Below are 24,871 nucleotides of genomic sequence, written 5' to 3'. Positions count from 1 at the left end.
TTCTCCTCAGCCTCTGCAAGGAATTCCTCTCCAGGAGCTTCCCAAAGCTTCCCAGCAGCTCCACTGGAGAATAAATTAGAGCAGGGGAAAGGGGAGGGGGCAGCCCCCCTGGAGAAGCTGGGGGTGGGGGAGAAAGGAGCAAAGGAGGTGAACCCCCCCAAAAAACCCTCACAAAGGGGCTGAGGGCTTTGGGTCTGCAGCAGGAGAGGCTGCCAGGCTCTGACCCCAGGACCAGGGCAGAGCTTGTGCTGGGGGAAGAGAATGCAGCCTGGAGGAGATCAAAGCCAGCCCTAGGCCTCAGACCCGGCCCCAAAGCCAGCCCCAGGCCTCAGACCTCACCTGAGGAGGGGAGGGAAAAGAAGCCCCAGGGGGAGAAGGGGGAAGGAAAAGAAGCCCCAAGAAGAGAAACCCTCAGAGGGGAGGGGGAGGAACCCCAAAGGCAGGGGGCAGGAAGAGCTCCAATGGGCAAAACCCAACCTAGAGAGAAGGGGAGCAAACCCCACCCCAAGCCCCCCAAACCAACCCCAAAAGCCAAGCAGAGGAGAAGGCCAAACTGTGCTTCTTGCAGGGCTCTGCTGCCCCTTGGTCCAGGGCTCCCCCAGAGCAGGAGGGAGGCTCTGGGGCTGGGCCCTGCCTGCAGCCCCCCGGGGCTGTGGGCAGCTCCTTGGAGACTCAGGTGAGGAGGGTGGAGAAAGGGAAAGCTTTGGGCACTTGGGCTGGGGAAAGAGCCAAGGCCAAAGCCCTCAGGCTGGGGGGGAGGGTGGGTGGCATCACAACAGCTTCCGGTGCAGGATCTCCCAGGCCATCCTCTTGCGGAAGTAGGGCATGTGTTGCTGGGGAGAGGGCAGGGAGACCCTCAGGGCTCTGCCTCCTGGGGCAGCAGCAGCTGCTGGCAGCCCTGCAGGCACCCCCTGGGGGCTGGCAAGAGGCCGAAGGGGCTGCAGGGCTGCACAGGGCAGGGGAAGGGCTGGGAGCCTGAGGCAGGCGGGGAGGGAGGGGAAGGGAGGGCTGGCAGGGGAGGGAGGGGAAGGGAGGGCTGGCAGGGGAGGGAGGGGAAGGGAGGGCTGGCAGGGGAGGGAGGGGAAGGCTGGCAGGGGAGGGCTGGCAGGGGAGGGCGGGGAAGGGAGGGCGGGGAAGGGAGGGCGGGGAAGGGAGGGCGGGGAAGGGAGGGCCCCGAGGGAGAGAGGGGGCAGGGGGGCTGGAGGGGGGCGGGGGGCCGGGGCCGGGCTCACCTGGGTGAAGTTGATCGGTTTGTCTTTGGTGATGCAGTCAGCATACTTGCAGGCAAACATCCCACAGTCGCTGCCATTCATCTGCTGAGGGATCTCCTGCAGCAGCAGGACAGGGCTGCAGCCAGGGCTGAGGCCAGTGGCAGGAGGGCACCGAGGGCTGGGGCCTGCCCCTGGCTCACAACCACCCCAGGAAGGCTCCAGGCTGGGGGCAGAGGGCTGGGAGCTGCCCCAAGGGCAAAGGAGCTGGGGGGGGGTTGGTGTCAGCAGCTGGAGAGGAGCCGGGGGGGGCCCAGGGGGGCAAGGAGGCCACCAGCAGCCTGGGCTGGGGAAGGGGCTGGGGAGGAGCAGCTGAGGGAGCTGGGGGGGGTTGAAGCTGGAGGAGAGGAGGCTGAGGGGAGACCTCCTGGCTCCCTGCAAGTGCCTGAGGGGAGGTTGGAGCCGGGGGGGGGTTGGGCTCCTGGGACAAGGGCCAAGGGACAGGACAAGAGGAGATGGCCTCAGGCTGCCCCAGGGCAGGCTCAGCTTGGCCATGAGGAACAATTTCTGCCCCTGAGGCTTGCCCAGGCCTGGCCCAGGCTGCCCAGGGCAGTGCTGGAGTCTCTGGGGGGGGTTTCAGAGCCCTGGAGTTGTGGTGCTGAGGGCCAGGGCTTGGTGGTGCCCTGAGGCACTGCTGGGCTGAGGGCTGGAGTGGATCCCAAAGGGCCTCTTCCAGCCCTACCCCTTCCAAGACTCCACAGTGTGACCAAGGGCACAAGAGAGTGGACAGCAGGACTGAAGGCGGCACCAGGTCCCCCCTGAGCTCATGAAGGCCCAGGCAGAGCAGCTGCCACCAAAGCCTTTGGGACCTGCTCTCAGAGCCTGTGGGGTCAGCAAGGAACCAAGCAGGAGAGCTCCCAGCAGGCAGAAAGGCTGTAGGAGGGAAGTCTCCCCCGACCTACCTGGCTCCTCTTGCTCAGCAGGGCCCAGCCATTGGTGTCAAACTCCTTCCTCTTTTTGTCCAGACTCTCCTGCTTCAGGTACTGCCTGGGGGAAGAGAAGAGGAGGAGGAGGCTGAGGGAGAAGGCTCCAGGCTGCCACACTGGGGTTCACCCAAGGTCTCCTCCTGGCAGCTTTGCTCAACTCAAAGCTCAGAGCCAAGGTTTAGTTTGTTTTTCACCTCCTTGTTGGCCACCTGCAGCAGAACAGAGGCTCTGCAGAGCTGGGCTTGGAGGCAGCCAAAGGCAGGAGGAAGAGACCCAAAAAGTTCATCCCCCCAAAAAAGAAAGAGAGAAGCTGCCAAGGGAAGAGGCAAAAAAGGTGTAAAGAAACCAAGGACAAAGCCAAAGGCAGCAGGGAGCAGCTGAGGGCAGAGGGAAGCTCAGCAGCCAAGCTCAGGAGGGTCAAGGAGGCCAAGTGGAAGGTCCTGGCAGCCAGAGAGGGGAGCAGGGCAGGCTGCAGAGCTGCCCCCAGCTGTGTGCTGGGCTGGGGGGAAGGATCCATCCAGAGGGTGCTGGGCAGGAAGCTCAGCAGGGCCAAGGGCAAGGGTCCTGCAGCTGGGGCAGGGCAGTGGCAGCACAGAGCCAGGCTGGGGGCAGCCTGGAGGGGAAGGCCTGGGGGATGGCAGTGGGGGAGAGTCCCCAGGAGCCAGCAGTGGTCCCTGGCAGCTGGTTGCATCCACCCCCAGCAGAAATGGCTCTGGGAAGGGGGAGGAAGGAGGGCAGATGACCTTCATCTTCCTCAAGGAAGGACCAAGCCCTGGGGAGGGAGAGGAGCCAGCCCTGGGCAGAGCCCCACCAGGGGATCAAGGCAAGGAGGGGGCAGAGGAGGAGGAAGGGCTGGTGGGGTGGGAGGGGAAACATCTCCAGCAGGCAGAGAGGAGCCCCAGAGCCAGGGCCCAGGGCTGGAGAGGGAGGAAAGCTGCCAGGTCCTGAGCCCTTCTCCTCTGCCCCAGGAAGCTTCCCCCACAGCCTGGCCTGAGCTGGAGCAGAGCCAAAGGAAGGCCACAGCCAGCAAGGTGGCCCAGGAGGAGCCCCAGGAGAGGAGGTGATGGAGCCAGGAGGTTCTACCTGGCCCTGAAGAGCTTCTCTGGGGGCTGCTGGTGCCCAGGAGCGATGCCCAGCTCTGCAGAGCCCTTCTGCTCACCCCCAGGGGCACAGGCTTGGCCCTCAGGAGCTCCACCTAAGCATGGGGAGGGACTGCCAGGGGGTGGAGAGCCTGCAGCAGGCTGCCCAGAGGTGGTGGAGTCTCCATCCCTGGAGAGCTTCCAAAGCCCCCTGGCTGTGGGCTCAGAGCTGCCCCTGCCCTGCCAGGGGCTTGCCCTGGGTCACCTCCAGAGGCCCCTTCTGACCCCTGCCACTGTGGGATCCTGGTGACCACAGAGGGCCAGGAGCCACCTCCAGGCCTGGCACCACCTCACCCCCAGCCTCCTCCCCGGGGTGGCTGCAGGCAGCAAGCTGGGAGAGGAGCAGCCAGGGCTGGAGGGGGCCAGAAGAGCTGCTGGCAGCAGCAGGGAGGTGACTGGCTGCTAGCAGCAGGAAATCTTCCCCAGGCCTTGGGAAACCTGAGCCACAAAGCCTTGGCCTCAGCACAGCTTCCTGCCAGCAAACAGCCCCTGGGGTGGGGGAGCTGCAGAGGTCCTCCCTCCAGAGAGGATTCTCCTCAGGGCCAAGCTGAGCCCCCCCTGGGGCAGCCTGAGGCCATCTCCCCCTGTGCCATCCCTTGGGACAGGAGAGCTCAGCCCCCCCTGGCCCCAGCCTCCCCTCTGGCACTTGCAGGGAGCCAGGAGGTCTCCCCTCAGCCTCCTCTCTTCCAGCCTCACCCCCCGCAGCTCCCTCAGCTGCTCCTCCCTGCCCAGCCCTCTCCCCCAGCCCCCTCCCCAGCTCCCTTGCCCTTCCCTGGCCCTGCTGCAGCCCTCAAAGTCCTCCTGGCCCTGAGGAGCCCAAGGCTGCCCCCAGGCTGCCAGCTGTGCCCCCCCAGTGCCCAGCCCGGGGGCAGCATCCCTGCCCTGCTGCTGCTGCCCACAGCACTGCTGCTGCAGCCCAGGCTGCTGGTGGCCTCCTTGTCCCCCTGGGCCCCCCCTGGCTCCTCTCCAGCTGCTGATACCAACCCCCCCCAGCTCCTTTGCCCCCCAGGGCAGCTCCCAGCCCTTGGTGCCCTCCTGCCATGGCTGCAGCCTGGCCAGGTCCTACCACAGCCCCTGAGAAGAGCCTGAAGCACCTTTTAGGAGGGGGCTGGGGAGGGAACAACTCCACCTGCAGTCCTGGGACCACCTCAGCTGCTGGATTTGTCACCATGGTGACCTGGGGGCCATGAAACCCTTCAGCAGGGGACCTGAGAGGCCTGAGGTGCCCCAGCCAGCCCTGCAGGCTCTCAACCTCCTTCTCCAGCTGGAGCTGGGTTGGCAGCTCCCTCAGAGCCCTGCCAGACACAGCCCCCTGAGGAGCACACCCAGGGAGGCCTCCAGAGCCTGCAGCTTGCCTCAGGTCTTCCCCAGAGCTCCCCTGGAGGCCTCCTTGCCTACCTTCACCCCCAGCCTCCTCCTGCCCTGCACTCCTCCCCCCCAAGCCTCCTCCTCACCCCAACTCCTCCTCCCCTGCACTCCTCCCCCCCAAGCCTCCTCAAACCTCACCCCCAAGCCCCAGGAGAGCCTCAGCTGTTGACCAAGCCCCAGCAGCCACTCAGCCACAAGCAGTCTGGGGGGAGGGGGTGTCCCTTACTCACTCCCACCCCAAGCAGTGGGGTGCCCTGCCCCCCTTGCACTCAAGCAGAGCCCTGTGCCTCAGTTTCCCTGCTCTGGAGGCCTGGGTCAATGGGAGGACACCACTGGTAGGAAGCTGTCAGGACTGCAAGCAGGAAAAGGTCACTAACCATGACTAGGACCTCGGTCCCCTCTTCCAGGTGGGATCCTCCCACTGCCACTCAACCAATAAAAGCCTCCTAAAAGGAAACAGAGGGAGAGAAATTACAGCCAGGGCAAGACTGAGCTGCAAGGTCCTGGCTCCTCCCTCCCCCCCAGCCCCCTTCCACCTCCCCTAGGGCTCTGTCACCTCTGCTGCCTCCTGAACACCCCCTGGAGGACCTCCTTCTTTTCCCCCTCACCCCAAGCCCCCAGGCAGGGACTTTTGGAGTCCCTTTCTCACCTCCCAGCTGCTTCCTCTCCCCAGGTGTGTCCATGGGATCCAGGGGGCTCTGCCCCCACCCCCAGCACTGCCACAGAGCCCCAAAGCTAAGCCCAGAGGCTGCCCTGAGCTAACTTTCTGCTGGGTCCTGAGGGCCTTTGACTTCTTACTTTCCCCTTTCCCACCTTTTGGAGCAACCTCAGAGAAGGCCAAAACCACTGAAAGAGCTTCTGGAGGAGAGCACAGCACAGAGCTCCTGGGCTGGACCAAGAGTGGAGTTAAAGAGCCTGGAAATGGGGAGGGGGAGGTGGGGAGGGGGCCTGCACTGGGTTTGACTTCTCTCATTCCTCACATTCCAGGCCTGGGGCTGAGTGGCAGCTCCACTGCAGGCCTCTGCCCACTGCCAGGAGGCCTCAGCAGCAGATTCCTCAAGTCACTTGGAGATGAGAAGCAGAAGGGATGGCTGGGGTCAAGCCTGAGGCAGTCACCCTGGGAGCTGAGGAGGCTCCAGCCTGGCTGCCCCTCAGTCACTGCACACCTCCAAAGCTTTCATCCCCCCCTGCCCCAAGTGCTTCATCTCTAATCACATTCCCACCAGAGCAGCTTCCAAACATGGGAGCAGAGCTCTGGGTGGGACCTGGCAGCTCCTATCTCTGCCAGAGCTCAGAAAGGTGACCCCAGCAGCCCCCTGGGACTGGCAAGAACCAAGGTGTGCCCTGGGCTTGGAGGCCAGCAGGGATCACTGTGGCCAGGACAAGCTGCTGGAGCTCAGGAGGCTCACACAGAGCCTTGGTCCTGAGGCCAGGAACATTTCCACAGCCCCCCAGAGCCTCCTCCAAACCAAGAGCCAAGCTGCTGAGCTGATCCTGGCCACAGGCAAGGCAAGCTGCAGCTTGAAGCAGGAGCCAGAGGTTGCCATTCCCCTGAGGACCAAAGGAGAAGCCTCAGCCCTCAGGGGCTGAGGTTTTCCTCCTGAAGATGAACTGCTGGAGGGTTGGAGGCTCTGCAGAGGGCCCTGGCCAGGCAGGAAGGCCATGGTAGGTCAGCAGGGGCTGGGGGCTGCCCCTGGCTCACAGCCACCCCAGGAAGGCTCCAGGCTGGGGGCAGAGGGGCTGGGAGCTGCCCTGGGTGGGGAAAGGAGCTGGGGGGGGTTGGTGTCAGCAGCTGGAGAGGAGCCAGGGGGGGCCAAGGGGGGCAAGGAGGCCACCAGCAGCCTGGGCTGCAGCAGCAGTGCTGTGGGCAGCGGCAGCAGCAGGGCAGGGATGGTGCCCCCGGGCTGGGCACTGGGGGGGCACAGCTGGCAGCCTGGGGGCAGCCTTGGGCTCCTCAGGGCCAGGAGGACTTTGAGGGCTGCAGCAGGGCCAGGGAAGGGCAAGGGAGCTGGGGAGGGGGCTGGGGGAGAGGGCTGGGGGAGGAGGAGCAGCTGAGGGAGCTGGGGGGGGGTGAGGCTGGAGGAGAGGAGGCTGAGGGGAGACCTCCTGGCTCCCTGCAAGTGCCTGAGGGGAGGCTGGGGTCAGGGGGGGCTGAGCTCTCCTGTCCCAAGGGATGGCACAGGGGGAGATGGCCTCAGGCTGCCCCAGGGCAGGCTCAGCTTGACCATCAGAAGCAACTTCTCCCCTGGAAGGGTTTCCCAGCCCTGGCCCAGGGAGGTGCTGGTGGAGTCCCCAGCCCTGAAGGGGTCTCCAAGACCTGCAGATGAGCTGCTGATGGCCAGGGGTTAGCCTCAGGCCTGGATGCACTGGGGGTGACCCTGAAGGTCTTCTCCAAGCCAAACCACTCCATGAGGGCCAAGGTGACTCTGGAAGCCTCCTGTTCTGTCCAGGGGGGGGTCAGGTTTGGCCTGAAGCCAGGAGGGCACCACCAGAGCTTGGGCTGAGCAGCAGGCAGGAGCCCAGCATGGGGCTCCCCTTGCTGGGGAACTGCAGAGAGCAGCAGCAGGCTGGGCTGAGACACCAAGCATGGAAGCCAGGAGGCTCCAGGAGCCAGCTGGGGACTGTGCCCTTGGCAGGGAGCTTGGGGCAGAGGCAGAGGGAGCAGCAGCAGCAGCTTTGAGACCTCCAGAGGCACAACTCACAGAGGAGCTACTCACAGCAGGATCCTGCAGGCCTCACTGTTGATCCCCCCCATGGAGTCATAGTAGGTGATGGTTTTCTTCCTGAAGTCCACCACCTGCACGGGGAGAAGGTGGTCAGAGGGCACCAGGGACTCACCCCCCAGGCCAGGAGACTTCCCTGGGGAGGGAAAGCAGCAAGCTGAGACCAGGTCACAGAATGGCTCAGGTTGGAAGGGACCTCAGGAGAGCTTCTGGTGGCCTCCCAGGGGCTGCAGGGAAGCTGGGGAGGGATTTTGGAGGCTGTCAGGGAGGGAGAGGACTGGGTGGGAGGGAGCAGAACTAGAAATGGGGAGACTCAGAGTGGCTGTGAGGAAGAAGCTCTGCCCCAGGAGGGTGCTGAGAGCCTGGCACAGGCTGCCCAGGGAGGTGCTGGAAGCCTCAGCCCTGGAGGGGGCTGTGAGCAGCCTGCTGTGGGGGGAGGGCTCCCTGCCCAGGGCAGGGGGCTGGGACTGGCTGAGCCTTGAGCTCCCTGCCAGCCCTGCCAGCTCTGTGCCTAGGGACTCCTCTCAGCCAGGCTCAGCTGCTCAGGGCCTCATCCAGCCTGGCCCTGAGCACCCCCAGGCAGGAGGCAGCCACAGCCTCCCTGGGCAGCCTGGGCCAGAGGCTCAGCAGCCTCCTGCTGAACAACTTCTGCCTCAGCTCCACTCTGACCCTGCTCTGCCGCAGCTCCACAGCCTTCCCCCTGGGCCTGTCTGCAGCCAAAGTCTCTCTGCAGCCTTCCTGCAGGATCCCTTCAGGCCCTGGAGGCAGCTCTGAGGTGCCCCTGGAGCCTTCTCCCCTGCAGGCTGCACAGCCCCAGCTCCCTCAGCCTCACAGCAGAGCTGCTCACAGCCCTGGCAGCATCTTTGAGGCCTCCCCCAGCAGCTCTGTGTCCTTCTGCTGCTGGGGACAGCAGAGCTGGAGGCAGGGTTGGAGGTTGGCTCCCAGCAGAGCAGAGCCCAGGGGCAGGATCCCCTCTGCTGCCCACCCTGCCCTGCCTGCAGCCCAGCACTCAGCTGCCTGAGGGCACTGCTGGCTCCTGGGCAGCTTCTCCTCCCCCCGCCCCCAGCAGGTCTCTCCCTTCAGGGCTCCTCTCAGCCCCCAGCCAGGGTTTGAGGCCAGAGAAGGCTCTGGGAGGACTTCTCAGCAGCCTTCCCCCTGCAGCCTATGGCAGTCTTGCTGGAACCACCTCCAATCTCTCCATCAGGCTGGCCCCAGGGGAGCCCAGGAGAACACAGCAGCTCTGTCAGCCTCATTGTCCAGGGCCCAGCTCACTTTACAGCAGCTCTGCTCCACCTGCCCTGCTCCTCACTCCATGCTTTGGCTTCCCCAGGCAGGGGGCTGGGGGAGGCCTCCTTCCCCTGCTGACTGCAGGGGGGTTGGACCTTTAAGAGGGCTTCAGAAAGGTCCCTTCCAAGCTCCAGCATTCTGTGATCTCCACCCCAGCAGCTTGAATGTGAGGAGGAGGAGGGGGAGGAGGCTGACTCAGGTCCAGGAGCCAGGTGTGATGTGCCCAGCCTGGTGCCAAGAGAAGGGACAGAGAGCAGGCCAGGAGGTCCCAGGCCAGCTGCTATCTGCTGTCCACATCACTTCTGCACTCTCCCTGGGGCAGCAGCTCTGAAAGCCTGAGGCTGTGGGAAGGTGGAGATGGAGATCTGCTTCCACACAAGGGCTGTCCTGAGGGGACCTTGGTGGCTGCAGGGAGGCAGCACTTGGCAGAGGACAGCTCTGAATCTCCCTCTCAAACCCAGCCCAGGCTGGGACCTCCTTCTCCAAGCTTAACAGCTCCTCAGAGGCTGAGAGCCCACCCAGAGGAGCCTCAGGACAAGGGGAGGGAGCAGCTCCTGAAGCAGCAGGGGAGGGCTGAGGGCTGGGCAGCAGCTCCCCAGAGCAGGGCCTGGCAGTGCTGGGGCACAGGAAGGTGCCCAGGAGCCAGCAGCCTGCCCTGGGGGGCAAGGAGGCCCCGGGGGGGTCCTGGGGGCAGCCAGAGGAGTGTGGCCAGCAGGGCAGGGGAGGTTCTGCTGCCCTCTGCTCTGCCCCAGGGAGGCCACAGCTGGAGGAGGCCTGGGGCCGGCCCTGGGCTGCAGAGAGCTTCCAACCCCCCCTGGGCACCGTGCCCCTGTGCAGGGGCAGCCCCAGGGGTCCCTGCCCAGCCCCTCCCCACACCAAACCCTGCCCCCTGCCTGGCTCCACAGCTGTGCAGGGGTCCCCTGGGGCCTGCTGAATGGCTTAGGAGCAGCTGTGAAGGGCTGCAGCACTCACTGCTAGGCACCAATGGACTCCCAGGTGGATGGGCACCAGGAGGAGGTCCACAGAGAAGATGTCCACTTTCTTGGTCCACCTTTTGACTGCCTGGTACCCTGCTGTCTTCAGCTTGGTGAAGAAGAAGGTGTTGAAAGCATGGACTGCTGGCAGCCCTTTCTCTTTGCTCCTCTCCATCAGCAGGTTCATGTAGAAGTTGATGATCTGCAGCAGGGGGAGGGAAGCAAAAGCATCCAGGAGGTGCTGGAGCCCCAGGCAGAGCTGGGGCAGGGCCACAGGGAGGCTCTGCCTCCACCTGGCCCCTCTGACACCCAGCCCCCCCCGGGGGATTCCCAACCTCAAAGAGCTTCCCAGATGCAGAAGGAGCTCAGGATGGGGAAGGCTTTGGGCTTGCTTGGACCTCACCATGGCCATGGTTGGAGGTTACCCTTCCCTGCTCCTGGCCAGGCTGGGGCTGGAGGGCACTTCCCTGGCTGGGCCCACAGAGTGGTGGGGAAGGGAGAGGACTCCAGCTGGGGGCTGGGCACCAGGGGTGGCCCTCAGGGCTCAGTCCTGGGCCCAGTTCTGCTCAAGGCCTGCAGCACTGAGCTGGGGGAGGGCCTGGAGCCTGCCTCAGGCTGCTGCAGATGGCTCCAAGCTGGGTGGGAGCTGAGCTGCTGGGGGGGCTGCAGGCTCTGCAGGGGCCCCCCTGGCCAGGCTGCAGCCATGGCTGAGGCCAGTGGCAGGAGGTCAGCAGGGGCTGGGGGCTGCCCTTGGCTCACAGCCACCCCAGGAAGGCTCCAGGCTGGGGGCAGAGGGGCTGGGAGCTGCCCTGGGGGGCAGAGGAGCTGGGGGGGGTTGGTATCAGCAGCTGGAGAGGAGCCAGGGGGGGCCCAGTGGGGCAAGGAGGCCACCAGCAGCCTGGGCTGCAGCAGCAGTGCTGTGGGCAGCAGCAGCAGGGCAGGGATGCTGCCCCTGGGCTGGGCACTGGGGGGGCACAGCTAGCAGCCTGGGGGCAGCCTTGGGCTCCTCAGGGCCAGGAGGACTTTGAGGGCTGCAGCAGGGCCAGGGAAGGGCAAGGGAGCTGGGGAGGGGGCTGGGGGAGAGGGCTGGGGAGGGAGGAGCAGCTGAAGGCTGCCCTTCAGCACCTCAAGCTCTCTGCCTTCCCAGCAGGCCCCTCTGGGGAGCACAGCCTGCTGGCAGTGCTGGCAGGCCCAGGGGCAGCCTCCCCACCTCATCATTCAGCCAGTTGAGGTTGCTGAGGGTCTGGAGGTCCTTCCTGGTGATGGTCAGCCGGAAGGCTTCGCTCAGGACCTCGTCCTGGTTCCCGCCCCGGAACACATTCTTGATCTCCTTCTCCATCTCCTGCAGGGCAGAGGGCTGGGCAGAGGGCTGGGCAGAGGGCTGGGCAGAGGGCTGGGCAGAGGGCTGGGCAGAGGGCTGGGCCCCACACAGGGCTTGGACTCCCAGGCCAGGCCCAGTCTCTGCTCCTCCGAGGGCCAAGCCACTGCCCCAGGGAGCAGCCCTGGGCTCCGCGCTCCAAGGAGGAGGCTGAGGGCCTGGGGCAGGGCAACAGGGCTGGGGGGGGAGGAGCAGCTGAGGGAGCTGAGGGGGTTGAGGCTGGAGGAGAGGAGGCTGAGGGGAGACCTCCTGGCTCCCTGCAGAGGAGGCTGGGGCCAGGGGGGGCTGAGCTCTCCTGTCCCAAGGGATGGCACAGGGGGAGATGGCCTCAGGCTGCCCCAGGGCAGGCTCAGCTTGGCCATGAGGAGCAATTTCTGCCCCCTGAGGCTGGCCCAGGCCTGGCCCAGGCTGCCCAGGGGCAGTGCTGGAGTCTCCATCCCTGGAGGCCTTTCCAAGCCCTGGAGCTGTGCTGCTGAGGGCCAGGGCTGGGTTAAGGGCTGGACTGGATCACCCTGGAGGCCTTCTCCAGCCTGGGCAATTCCACAGCTCCCTGCAGCTGGCCAAGGGAGAAGCTCTGGCCCACACCCGCTCCTGGGACCCCCTCTGCCCCTGCTGTGGCCCCCAGCCTCACCTCAGTGATCTCAGGGAACTCCTCCTCCCCATCAGCAGCTCTGGCATCCTCCTTCTCCTCAGGCACCACTGTCACAGGGATCTCCTTCTCCAGGGGCACTCGAAGGTTGAGCTCCACCAGGTCCTGCACAGAGTGCTCCTGCTCCTGCAGCCTCTGCAGGAGAAAGCTGCCCATGAGCTGCTGCCAAGCCCCCAGGGAGGGCCTGAGGAGCCCTGAGCTCTTTTCCAGCCTGCTGGATTCTATGATTCTGACTTCTGAGGGAGCTACACCAAGCCAGGAGGGGTGGGAAGGGACCTGGAGACAAAGCTTCTGTCACAGGCTCAGAGGCTGCTGGGGGCTGGAAGGGACCTCTGAAGGTCATCCAGTCCCAGCCCCCCCTGCCAGGGCAGGACCCAGCACAGGTCCCTCAGGAGCACATCCAGGTGAGGCTGGAGAGGCTCCAGGGAAGGAGACTCCACAACCCCTCTGCCCCAGGGATCTGGGAGCCTCCCAGGACAGAAGTTCCTCCTGGTGCTGAGCTGCAGCCTCCTGGGCTGCAGTTTCCACCCCCTGCCCCTTGGCCTGCCCCAGCTGCAGCGGAGCAGAGCCTGGCCCTGGCCCCTGCCCCCCAGCCCCCAGCTACCGCTAACCACTCATGGAGTGCTCCTCAGTTGTCCCACCCATGACCACCCCCAGGGGCAGAGGAAGCAGTGGAGCCCAACCAGAGCCCAGGGAAGTCACCCTCTGGGTCCCCACTGCCCAGGGGCTGCCAGCAGGGCTTGGAGCCCTGCATTGCCTACCTGGCTCTGCAGCTGCAGGGCCAAAGCCTTCTGCTCCTCGATCTGCCTCCAGCGCTCCCGGGCGCGCCAGTCGTAGACGCTGGTCCTGCAGGGCAGCACCAGGAGGCTCTCAGGGCTCAGCCAGGCCCTGGAGAGGGACACCCCCAGCCCAGGGGCAGGGACCCCTCCCCCCAGTGCGCCCTCCAGCCTGGCCCTGAGCACCTCCAGGGCTGAGGCTTCCAGCACCTCCCTGGGCAGCCTGTGCCAGGCTCTCAGCACCCTCCTGGGGCAGAGCTTCTTCCTCACAGCCACTCTGAGTCTCCCCACTTCCAGTTCTGCTCCCTCTCCCCCAGTCCTCTCCCTCCCTGACAGCCTCCAAAGTCCCTCCCCAGCTTCCCTGGAGCCCCCTGCAGCCCCTGGGAGGCCACCAGAAGGTCTCCCTGGAGCCTTCTCCTCTCTCAGGCTGTGCTCAGAGCAGCTCCAGCCCTCTGCTCTTCCTCCTGGCCCTGCTCTGGACACCTTCCAGCCCCTCCAGAGCCTTCCTGGAGCAGAGGCTCCAGAGCTGGCCCCAGAGCTGCAGCTGTGGTGTGAGCAGAGGGGCAGAATCCCCTCCCTGGCCCTGCTGGCCACACTCCTGCTGCTGCAGCCCAGGCTCTCAATCCCTCAGCTCTCTGTCTTCACAGGAGAGGAGCTCCAGCTGATGGCAGCTTGAGGAGAGGACTCCCAAAGAGACCTTCTGGTGGCCTTCCAAGGCTCAAGCAGGCTGGGGAGGGCCTTTCAGGAAGTCTTGCTGGGACAGGAGCAGCAGGGGATAGTTTGAATGCAGATTTGGGCTGGAGAGAAGGGGCTTGGGGAGGGCTGGGCAGTGCCTGGCACAGGCTGGCCAAAGAGGTTGGAGCTGCCCCAGCTCCGGACCCATCTCTGGCTGGCCAGAGGTGGTGGAAACCCAAGCCCTGGAAGCCCCCCAGGCTGGCCAGAGGTTGGAGCTGCCCCAGCCCTGGCCAGGCTGTCTGTGGCTCTGGCTGGGGCCATCCCTGTTGCCTGCAGGGGAGGTTGCCCTGGGTACCCCTTGCTGGTCCCTCCAGCCCAGCCCTGCCCCAGGTTTCATCTCCTCACAGCAGGGGCCCAGAGCAGCAAAGGTCTTCACTCACAGTTCCTTGATCCACAGCTCTGCCTGGAAGAACGGGAGGCTAGAGGGGCAGAAGGGAGAGAGAGAGGGGTCTGAGTGTCCTCCTTGGGGTGGAAAGGGTGGAAGTGGTTGAGGAGAGACCACCTGAGAGCTGCAGACATCTGCCAGGGCCCTCCTGGTCTCCCATGAGGCTCCTGAGGCACCACCCAAGCTTCTCCACCACCAAACCCTTCTCCCCCCCGCCCCTCCTCCCTGGCTGCTGTTCATCCCCTCCTCTGCCTCCTCACCTCCACCCAAGGGCTGGTGGAAGCCAACCCATCCCCTCCAGACCCCACCAGAGAGCTTCTCACCTTGGTGTTGGGGTCCTGGGATCCTTGACCTTGAGTAAAATGACAGAGTCTGAACCTAGGATGAAGGAGGAGGAGGGTCATGGAGTGAGGTCACCTCACAATCCCCACTCCTCCTCCCCAGGGCAGGAAGGAGGCCACAAGGAGGTTCCCCAGGATCTGGGGGGGCAGGGAGGTCTCACTGGAGGTTTGATCTGCTCAGGCTGAACCTCAGGAGGCTCAGCAAGGCCCCAGGCAAGGCCCCTGCCAAAGGGGGGGGTTGGAGCTCTTGGTTAGGGACGAGAGGAAGCAGCCCAAGGGCTGCCGGCACCCCCCAGGAGCAAGCAGAAGGTTTGGTATCAACAGCTGCTGAGCCTGGGTGCTGGGGCTGCAGCAGACACCCCAAAAGGTTCAGGGCACCCCCAGCAGCCCCTCTGGACTCCATGGTGGGCAGTGGCTCAGTGCCCAGGTGGAAACTGGTGGCACCAAGCTGCAGGGGAAAGGCTGGAGGGGATGGATCCATCCAGGGGGGACCTGGCCAGGCTGGAGAGGTGAGGCCAGGTCAGCCTCAGGAGGTTCCACCCCTGGTGTCCACCCAGGCTGGGGGCGAAGGGCTGGAGAGCAGCCCTGGGGAGACCTCCCCTGCAGGGCTGGGGCAGCTCTGGAGCCCTCAGCACAGGCAGGGACCTGATGGGGCAGGGCCAGAGGAGGCCACAGCAGTGCTGGGAGGCCTCTGCTGGGGGTGGTCAGCTCCAGGGAGACCTTCTGGTGTCCTTGCAGGGCTTGAAGGAGGCTCCAGGAGAGCTGGAGAGGGACTTGGAGCGAGAGGGTGAGGGGTGGTGGCCTCCAGCTGGGGGAAGCTGGATTGAGCTGGGACAGGAGGAGGAAATTCTTCCCCGGGGGGTGGAGAGACCCTGGGACAGGCTGCCCAGAAGGCTGGGGAGGCTCCAAGCCTGGAGGTGTCCAAGGCCAGGCTGGATGAGGCCCTGAGCAGCCTGGGCTGGTGGAGCCAGCCTTGGAGCTGGCTGAGCTTTGAGCTCCCTTCCCACCCAAGCCCATTCCATGGATCCATGAGGAAGAGGCCAGAGGAACAATCTGGTGGCTGCCAAAGAGCATCAAGGGGCTGGAGCTGGCTGAGCTTTGAGCTCCCTCCCAGGCCAAGGCCATTCCAGGGCTCAGCCCTGGCTGCTGTTACCTTCAGACTGGGTGCTGGGTGCTGGTGGCTTGTCCTGCTGGTGCTGGGCACTGGAGTTGCTGGACTGGAAGATACTGGGGGAGCAGCTGGGGGGGGAGCAGAGGGGTGGTTTGTGCTGCTCCCTGGCTGGGAGGGTGCTGGTCACTGGGGGGCCTGCTGGTGCCATGCTGGGAGCTTCAAACAGCTTGGAGTTGGTGCTGGGAGCTTCCTTCAGGGTGGGCTTGGTGGAGTTGGAACACCTGGAGCTAGGGAGAAGGAGAGAAGTCAGCTCCCAGTGGACACCAGGGGAAGAACTTCCTCCTCCTGTCCCATCCTCCCCTCCAGCCCAGGCTGCTCAGGGCCTCATCCAGCCTGGCCTTGGACACCTCCAGGCTTGGAGCCTCCCCAGCCTTCTGGGCAGCCTGTCCCAGGGTCTCTCCACCCCCCGGGGAAGAATTTCCTCCTCCTGTCCCAGCTCAATCCAGCTTCCCCCAGCTGGAGGCCACCACCCCTCACCCTCTCGCTCCAAGTCCCTCTCCAGCTCTCCTGGAGCCTCCTTCAAGCCCTGCAAGGACACCAGAAGGTCTCCCTGGAGCTGACCACCCCCAGCAGAGGCCTCCCAGCACTGCTGTGGCCTCCTCTGGCCCTGCCCCATCAGGTCCCTGCCTGTGCTGAGGGCTCCAGAGCTGCCCCAGCCCTGCAGGGGAGGTCTCCCCAGGGCTGCTCTCCAGCCCTTCACCCCCAGCCTGGGTGGACACCAGGGGTGATGGGGGGGAAGGGAGAGGGATGTGGATACTCACAGGTGGAAGGGGAAGAGGGCAGAGGGCTTGGAGGTGGAGAATTGCTTCCCTGTGACCATCTGCAGCAGCTGCCTGTAGATCTCTCGCTCCTCCTCCCGGACAGTCTGCAGGGAGCAGCCAAAGGCTCTCAGCAAGCAGCCAGGGGCAGCACAGAGGGGCAGCAGCAAACCCCCACTGAGTGCAGCCCCCCCTGGGCTCCTGCCAGGCCTCAGCCAGGGCAAGATGCAGAGATTTGGTTGGGCTGGGGGAGACTTTCAGGAGAGTCCAACCCTTACCCAGCCCTACCCCAGGGCAGCACCAAGGCCTCAGCACCACAGCTCCAGGGCTTGGGAACCCCTCTGGGGGCTCCAGCACTGCCCTGGGCAGCCTGGGCCAAGCCTCAGGGGGCAGAAATCGTTCCTCATGGCCAAGCTGAGTCTGCCCTGGGGCAGCCTGAGGCCATCCCCCCTATGCCATCACTTGGGACGGGAGAGCTCAGCCCCCAGCTTTGCAGACGTGGTGCTGAGGGCCAGGGCTCAGCGGTGCCCTGGCAGCGCTGGCTGAAAGGGCTGGGACTCAATGACCCTCAAGGCCTTTCCCCAACCTAAAGGATTGGCTCTGGGGTTGGATTCTCCTCCTCCTCCTCACCTCCTCTGCTGTGCTGATGAACCTCCTGGGGGTCTTCTTGGGGCTGAGCAGGCTGCGGCGGCAGGGCCCGCTCCAGGCCGGGCTGGGAGCAGGCTTGATGGGGAAGGCTGAGGCGTGGCAGTGGGGGGGGGGCTTCCCCCCAAGGCTGCTGGAGCTGCCAGGGGCAGGGGGAGAGGGAATCAGCCAAACCCCTTCCAGCTCGGACCCTCCGCCGGGCCGAGCCCCAAAGCCTTTGGCTGCCGCCCCCAGCCCCGAAGGCAGCCGAGGAGGAAGCTGCCAGCGGCGCCCAGGGCCTGGGGCAGCACCGACCCCAGCCACAGACCCCCCGAAAGGGCTGGTCCCCAAAGCCCTCCGGGCCCCCCCCAAAGCTCAGTGACCCCAAAATCCAGGGGCTCCAAAAGCCAAGATCACAAAGCTCCCAAGGCCCCAAACACTCTCAGCACCCCCCCCAAAAGACCCAGGACCTCCCCCCAGGTTCTCCCCAAGGGCTTCAGCCAAGGACCTCTAAAGCTGCAGGGTCCCCAAGGCACAGCCCCTCACAGCTCCCAGAGACCTCCCCAAGGACCCCGAAGCAGCTCAGGCGCTGCCCTGGGACCCAGCCGGCGCTGGCTGTGCACCGGCTCCCCCTGCCGGCCCCCCCGGGGCTGTGCACCGGCAGAGCTGGCACCAGGAGCCCCCTCCTGGAGGGCCTGGGCTAGGACCCCCCCTGCCAGCTCCTAGCCAGGCACCACCCCCGGGATGAGCCCCCGCGGGGACAGTCCAGTCCCAAGGGCTGGGTGACCCCTCCCCCCAAGATGTCCTCCCCTCCCCCAGCTGCCCGGGGGGGTGACTGACCTGGAGCTGCTGGCCCCAGGCGCTCCTCCCTCCCCAGCCCTCTCCCCCAGCCCCCTCCCCAGCTCCCTTGCCCTTCCCTGGCCCTGCTGCAGCCCTCAAAGTCCTCCTGGCCCTAAGGAGCCCAAGGCTGCCCCCAGGCTGCCAGCTGTGCCCCCCCAGTGCCCAGCCCGGGGGCAGCATCCCTGCCCTGCTGCTGCTGCAGCCCAGGCTGCTGGTGGCCTCCTTGCCCCCCTGGGCCCCCCCTGGCTCCTCTCCAGCTGCTGACACCAACCCTCCCCCAGCTCCTTTGTCCCCCAGGGCAGCTCCCAGCCCCTCTGCCCCCAGCCTGGAGCCTTCCTGGGGTGGCTGTGAGCCAAGGGCAGCCCCCAGCCCCTGCTGACCTCCTGCCACTGGCCTCAGCCATGGCTGCAGCCTGGCCAGGGGGGCCCCTGCAGAGCCTGCAGCCCCCCCAGCAGCTCAGCTCCCACCCAGCTTGGAGCCATCTGCAGCAGCCTGAGGCAGGCTCCAGGCCCTCCCCCAGCTCAGTGCTGCAGGCCTTGAGCAGAACTGGGCCCAGGACTGAGCCCTGAGGGCCACCCCTGGTGCCCAGCCCCCAGCTGGAGTCCTCTCCCTTCCCCACCACCCTTGAGGACAGTTTGTCCATCCAGGGAAGCGTCCACCAGCCCCAGCCATGAGCCCCCACCCCTGGAACCCCATGGGACCCCAGCAGGGCTCTGTGGGGAGGCTGTACAGACCTGGGGGTCTTGCGAGCTTCCAGGTAGGAGCCTCGGCTCAGCCTTGGCTTCTGCAGGCTGCAGCCCAGCGAGGGGGGACCCAGACCCCTCCACTGCCCATTGGCACTGGAGCCAAAGCCCCCAGGCTGCTCCCCAGCTGCTTGGAAGCCCTCAGGGCAGGGCATTTCTGCAGAGGAGAAAGAGGACAGGGATCAGGAGACAGACACAGAGCACAGGGAGGGTGGGAAGGGACCTCTGGAGCGCCCCCAGCCCCAACCCCTCCCTGCCCCAGCAGGGCTCCCCCAGCCCCTTGCCCAGGGGCACAGTGCCCTGAGGGGTTGGAAGCTCTCCACAGCCTCTCTGGGCAGCTCCAGGCCTCCAGCAGCCTCACCCCAAACAACTTCCTCCTCCTGCCCTCCACTCTCTGCCCCTTGGCCTGGCCCTGGGCACCACTCAGCAGATGCCAGCCCCAGCCTCTTGCCCCCCCCAGCTGCTTCCCAGCCCCCTCTGGCCTCTCTCCAGCCCTTCCCCAGCCCTTCTCCAGCTGTGGCCTCCCTGGGGCAGAGCAGAGGGGCAGCAGAACCTCCCTTGCCCTGCTGGTCACACTCCTCTGGCTGCCCCCAGGACCCCCCTGGGGCCTCCTTGCCCCCCAGGGCCAAAGAGAAGAACCTCCCTTAAATTCTCTGGGGAAGGCACAGCCAAAATTGGCTACTTTGAGTCAGGAGCCAACATCTTACCTGGGCTGTAGTTGAGGGCACAGGATGCATTGCCAGCTGGGCAGGCAAACCTGCTGGTTTTGGGTAAGAACTGGGTGAGGAAAGGGCAGGATTCTGTTAGCAGCCAGCACAGCACAGCTCAGCCCTGCCCCTGAGCCCCTGCCCCATTACCCCACCAGCAATTAGTGACCATGGCTGCCAGACCCCCCAGTGCTGGGCTGCAGAGGCAGCCAGAGGGTCCCCTGCTGGCCCAGCCCCACTCAACTCCCCTCTGAGGGGGCTGGGCACACTGCCCTGGAGGGGACTGAAGCCCAGCTCCAAGCTCAGCTCAGGCAGGGCAGAGCAGCTCCAGAGCTCTGCCACTGCCTCCAGACCTGCAGAGGCCCTCAGCTGAGCACAGCCGGCCCTGGGTTTGCCAACCAGTGGGGGATGCCAGGCAGGCTTTGGGCTGCCGCCCCCCTCGGTAACTACTGAGGCTCTCCCTGAGGCTCCCAGGGAGCAGCAGCGTTGCAGGGGACACAGCCCCCAGGCTCCCACAGCCCCCAGCCAGGGCTGGGCTCAAGAGCAGCAGCTCTGACCCACGGGGGCACCGGGGGGGCGCTCTCAGAAGCCCCCAACTCCAGGTCCCACACGTACAACGAGCCACGGGCGGCTCGCTGCTGCCACGCCGAGCCCCGGGCGAGGCTGCGCCGGTGTCGGTACCTTAGTGTCGGGCCGGCAGCGCGGGTCCTGCAGGCCGGCAGCGGCGGGCAGGGGAAAGGCCTTGAACGCGGAGCCCAGGCTGCCCCGCGCCGCGTCCCGGCCCTCCATCCTCATGGGCTCCGCGGCCGCATCGGAGGAAGAGTCTCCCCTCGGCGCCTCGCCCCGGGGACAGCGCAGGACAAGCGGCGGCGCCGTCCCGAGGAGCCGCCCGGACAGGAGCGCGGCGGCCGGCACCGGCTTCGCCTCTGGGAACGAAGGCAACGAGCGAAAAAGCCTCAGGCGGAGCCGCGGCCCCGGCAGGCGGCCCCCGAGACGGGCCGGGGGGGGCCCCGCCGGGCGGAAGCGGCCCGGCCCGAAGCGCTGCGGCGCCGAGCGCGGCCGGGGCCCGCGGCGCAGCCTCGGCGGGAAGCGGCCAACGGCCGAGGCCCAGCACTGCCGCCGCGCCCTGCGCTGCCCTCCGGCCCGGTCCCGCCGTCCCTACCGGAAGCGGAAGCGCCCCCGGGGCGCGCGCGCGCCTTTCCCGGGCTCGGCGGCAGCCGGTACTGAGGCGGCGGAAGCGGAAGTGGACTCCGGGAATGGGCGGAACAGGAAGTGACGTTACTGTACCCCCGCCACGATCCCATGCGGATCCTCCCGGGGACCCATCCCAAGACCCCCCCCCCCCCCCCCCCCCCCCCCCCCCAGGGGGCCGCCACCCCGCCCCTGATCCCCGCCCCCCCCCCCGCCCCCAGGGACCCCTAAGGAGCTGTGAGGCTTCCGCAGGACCTCAAAGCCTTTGATCCCCTCCCGGGAGCTCCCCGAACCCTGCCTCTGCCTGCAGCCCCTGGGCGCCGCGGGGGGGGCCAGGCAGGCTCAAAAGGGTTTCAGGGCGTCCAGAAGGGTCCTTACGATTGCGCAGGAGTTCGTCTGTGGGTATCAGGGTTATGGGGAGGTTCGGGGGGGGCCGGAAACTGATGGAAGCGAGGGAAAAAGAATAGGCAGGGAACTGGGCTGGGGGCGGGGTATGGCTTGGGGGGCTTGGGGGGGTGATTTGGGGGTCCACTTAGGGTCAAAAGGGTTTGAGGATGTCTGGAAGGGGCTAGAAGAATAGTCTTGGAACTGGGCTGAGGGGAGGGATGATAGATTTGGGGGGCTCTGGGGTGCGATGGGGGAACCCAGGCAGGGTGCAAAGGGTTTGAGGGAGTGCAGAAGAGTCCTTCCAATTCCGTAGGGGTTGGTGTGGGGGTGTCAGGGTTTTGGGGGGATCTCGGGGGGGCTGAATGGGATCATTGCAGGGGAAAAAGGAGGAGCTGGGTGCTGGGCTGGGCTGGGGGGATGGCAGTTTTCTAGCAGGCCAAAGGCGATCTCATGCAGACTCATTCATGAGCTGTCTTTGAAAGGTACCCTACAAATCACTCTCATCCCCTCGCTTTTTAAGTGCACTTACACAGAAAGAGGGCTGTGGGTCTGCAAACTTTGATCATGCTTGGGGCTGTATTACAGTGTGAAATGAAATCCTTCTCAACATTACTTGAATACAGACTTGTGAAAACAAACTGATCTTCGATCCTTTAGTGTTTGAGAGCTGCTCATCAAAATCACACAGAGCACTGCTATAATATACTGCATTTTTGTGCAACTCTTTGTGTTCTGGAGTGGGGTGGTTGTGTGTGTATTTGTATGTTGTGGGATAAACTAAGCATAAGGAGTTCAGGCTAGGCAGGCAAAAGGGCAACAAAGCTGGTGAAGGGCTTGGAGCACAGCCCTATGAGGAGAGGCTGAGAGACCTGGAGCTGCTTAGCCTGGAGAGGAGGCTCAGGGGAGACCTTCTTGCTGTCTACAACTACCTGAAGGGAGGTTGTAGACAGGTAGGGGTTGGTCTCTTCTCCCAGGCAACCAGCACCAGAACAAGAGGACACAGTCTCAGGCTGTGCCAGGGAGGTTTAGGCTGGATGTTAGGAAGAAGTTCTTCATAGAAAGAGTTATTCTCCAATGGAATGTGCTGCCCAGGGAGGTGGTGGAGTCACCATCACTGTAGGTGTTTAGGAAGAGACTGGATGGGGTGCTTGGTGCCATGGTTTAGTTGATGAGATAGTGTTGGGTGATAGGTTGGACTGGATGAGCTCAAAGGCCTCTTCCAACCTGGTTAATTCTACTCTATTCTATTCTAAAAAGGACGAGCTGGGTTGTGGGTTGGGCGGGGGGCAGTGATTTGGGGGGCTCTGGGGGATGATTTGGGGCATCCAGGCAGGCTAAAAAGGGTTTGAGGGTGTGCAGAAAGGTCCTGAGAATTCTATAGGGGATTGTCTGGGGGTGTCAGGGTTTTGGGGGGGCGATGGGGGGTCCTGAAGTGGATCATAGCTGGCCTGAAAGGATGAGCTGGGAACTGGGCGGAGGGGGGCAGGGAGCATGGATTTTGGGGGCTTGGGGGGCTCTGGAGGGGTCCAGGCAGGCTACAAACGGCTTTAGGTTGTGCAGAAGGGTCCCTAGCATTTGGAAGGGCTTTGTCTGGGGGTGTCAGGGTTTTGGGGGTGCTACTGGAGGGGTCTGAATGGGATCGTTGCAGGGTAAAAAGGACGAGGTGGAAAGTGGGCTGGAGGAGGGGGCATGGATTTGGGGGGCTCTCGGAGGCTGTGGAGGGGTCCAGGCAGGTTGTAAAGGGTTTGTAGGTGTCAGGAAGGGTCCCAGTGGTACTTGGAACTCTGGGCTTCTAATGCATGCAATAATGACTGAAGTGTGGAACTGTAAGTGATGACAGAATTGGCCCTTTATCTCTGTTTCTCCTGTCTGGTACACCCAGTGTTTCCCTGGAAACTGGAACAACTGGAAGCAGTCAGAACCCAACTGGAAGCCCTAGACGTCACTGGGAGGAACTGGGAGAGCACTGGGAGCACTGGGAGTATCTCCCCATAACCCCCAGTGCCTCCCTGAGCCTCTCCAGACTGCCCCAAAGTCTTTCCACAGTCCCCAAGTTCTTCCCAGTGCCATTCAGAGCCCTTCCCAGTACCTCCCAGTTATCCCTTAGTATTCCCCAGTCCCCTCCCAATCTCTCCTAGTCCTTTCCCAGTTCCTTTCAGTCCCTCCCAGTCTCCTTCTCATCTGGCAGCGTGGCAGATTTCCCGGAGCGGGAAAGCAGAGCTGCGCTCTCATCACTCAGTGCAGTTTAGGTGGGAAGTGCTTCCACTGGCTCCATTGGTCCAGATCACCCCAGTTTGGGCTCTGTTTACTTTGGGGCCATTTGGGCCAATTTAGGGTCCTGTTTGGGACTTTTTTCCCAGTTGTTCCCAGTCCCTTCCAGTTCCCTCTGCGCTCTCTCACAGTTCTTCCCAGTGCCTCCCACCTGAGCCTCCACTACCTATTAGTCTCTACCAGTTTCCTCTCAGTTTTCTTTCAGTCTCTGACAGTTTCCTCCTCCTTCCCTCCCAGATTCCACCTAGCGCCCTCCCAGTCACTCCCAGTTTCTTCCCAGTCGCTTCCAGTTCTCTCCCGGTCCTTCGGTGGGAGGAAACTGTTGGGACTGGGAGGGCACTGGGAGGAGGCCATTACTCTGTAGCTTGGTAATGCTGACAGCTGCAGCTGGTGCCGAGCTAAACAGAATGATCACAGAAGGCTTTTGCTCTGAAGCTCTGCCTGCTGGGGGCATGAACGTTTTTCTGACAGCTCTCGGAGGAACAATTCTGTACGGGTGTTCCCCAGGGCTCCTCAGCTGCTCAGAACTCAACAGTCTTGGAGGGGAATAAAACCCACGGGAAGCTGTGCGTGTGAGGTGACAGAGGGGGTCTGGAGACACGTAAACGGGTCGGGGGGCACCAAGACAGCGCTGCCCTCCGCACGACGGCGACCTTCCTAGCCCGGCTGCCGGCGGCGCTCCCCTAAAGGTTGCCGCCCTGCCCAAGATCGCCCCCGCCCTCCCGAGCCGGCACCGCCCTCCCGAGCCGGCACCGCCCTCCCGAGCCGGCACCGCCCTCCCGAGCCGGCACCGCCCTCCCGAGCCGGCACCGCCCTCCCGAGCCGGCACCGCCCTCAACAACATGGCGCCGGATGCTTTAAAACGCGTGAGTGCAGGGCTGTGGCTGGTGCAGCTCTTTGCCTCTTCGCTGTGTCGCAGGTCAGTGCTAGCCTCTGCTGCTTTCTGGGGTTTCTCTATAGGTGTCTCGCCGCTGGCGCGGGCTGGCTGGGGGGCTGGGGGTGTCTGCTTTCTGGTACACCCAGTGTTTCCCCACTCCTTTTAGGAGTTTTGTCTGCAGGACTCTTGCTGTTCTATACATGTTGTATTTGTGTGTGTGTCTACCTCAGTGGCAGCCTGTACGTTGTGCTTTGGAGAAGAAGACCACAAGTAAGGCTGCTTTGTGTTACACTCATGAGGAATGGGCTGCCCTGGGAGGTGATGGAGTCGCCATCGCTGCAAGTATTTAAACTAAGACTGGATGAGGCTCTTAATACCATGATTTGGTTGATTAGATGGTGGTGGGTGATAGGTTGGACTCAGTGATCTTGAAGGTCTTTTCCAGCCTGGTTAAATCTGTATTCTATTCTGCCTTCCCAGCATGGCCCCTGTGTTTTCCCTGTTCCTCCCAGTAACTCCAAAATCCTTTTCTAGTGCTCCCAGTGCCTTTCCAAGTCTCCCAGTGCTCCCAGTAACCTCCAGATCTTCTCCCAGTGGGGCCCCAGATCTTTCCCGCAGGGGGGAAGTGTCCTCCCAGTATGCCAGACTCTCTTCTTGGTGCTCCAAGTACCACCAGATGCTGACTGTGTGTTTTGGGCTGGCACCAGTTCTCAGCTCTGTGAGTTAAATGAACACTGAATGAAAAACAAATGATTTTGCAGTCTTTTTATTGGATGCATGCCAACCTCCTCACAGCTTTACAATGCAAGCAACTGAGATCTGTTCTTTGCTTTTTGCTTTACTCTTTACAGATTGACACTTTGCTTTCCACTTCATTGACCGAGCAAGCAAGACGTGCAGCAGCACAAGGGCCGCGGCTGCCGCGACGGTGCAGCCTCGCCCTGCAGCCTAGCAGGGGATCTCCTTCTGCTTGGCTTGTGTGGGCTCCAGGTAGGGTTTGATCTGTCAGTCAGGAGGGAAAGGCTGAAAAGGAAATTGTTCAGTCCACGCTTTTACCGAGGAGCTGAAATTTCTGCCAGTGTAGACTCCAACCGAGCAGGTAGGCAAGCAGAAGTCCTCTGATGGGTATAATGGGGGTGGCAAAGAGACTTCCCTTGTTTCCATTGTGGAAAACCTCTTGTTTGTCCCCTGACCCCAGGAGCTTCTCACAGGGGCTGCGTTCCACTCCCAACAGGCTAACGGCGAGGCTGCGCTCGGCACCTGGGGATGCTGCAACCGGAGCAGAGAAGTTGTGTTCCTGGCAGTTCTCTCTCCACCTGGATCAGGACGAAGGTGCAGGGCGTTGCTCTGCAG

General features: G+C 64.1%; 1 protein-coding gene across 1 annotated transcript; it reads right to left on the bottom strand.

Annotated features, from left to right (window-relative positions):
• Positions 1-750: 750 nt before the first annotated feature.
• SENP1 (SUMO specific peptidase 1) lies at positions 751-23,485 on the bottom strand. Its single transcript, XM_054177323.1, has 19 exons — positions 23,376-23,485; positions 20,362-20,423; positions 19,955-20,015; positions 19,474-19,870; positions 18,793-18,862; positions 18,077-18,242; positions 16,509-16,662; positions 15,882-15,985; positions 15,103-15,347; positions 13,932-13,986; positions 13,604-13,642; positions 12,474-12,558; positions 11,695-11,847; positions 10,896-11,027; positions 9,684-9,887; positions 7,419-7,498; positions 2,171-2,255; positions 1,233-1,328; positions 751-833 (listed from the first exon to the last, which is right to left on the bottom strand). Exons 1-19 carry the CDS (start codon positions 23,483-23,485, stop codon positions 771-773), a joined length of 2,361 nt encoding a protein of 786 aa, XP_054033298.1. The 3' UTR covers positions 751-770.
• Positions 23,486-24,871: the final 1,386 nt, after the last annotated feature.

Source organism: Dryobates pubescens, chromosome 40, assembly GCF_014839835.1.
Source record: "Dryobates pubescens isolate bDryPub1 chromosome 40, bDryPub1.pri, whole genome shotgun sequence".
Lineage (NCBI taxonomy): Eukaryota > Metazoa > Chordata > Aves > Piciformes > Picidae > Dryobates > Dryobates pubescens.
The sequence above is the reverse complement of the archived record's forward strand: the minus strand, read 5'-3'. Positions and strand labels throughout refer to the sequence as shown.

Bases quoted from the DNA above. Each gene is read 5' to 3' on its own strand.
- SENP1 (XM_054177323.1), bottom strand. From the start codon at position 23,485: ATGTTGTTGAGGGCGGTGCCGGCTCGGGAGGGCGGTGCCGGCTCGGGA. The intron at 16,663-18,076 runs GTCTGTACAGCC...TGCCCCTGGCAG, and splicing joins GAAGCTCGCAAGACCCCCAG to CTCCAGCAGCCTTGGGGGGA. The intron at 1,329-2,170 runs GTAGGTCGGGGG...CTGCTGCTGCAG, and splicing joins TGCTGAGCAAGAGGAGCCAG to GAGATCCCTCAGCAGATGAA.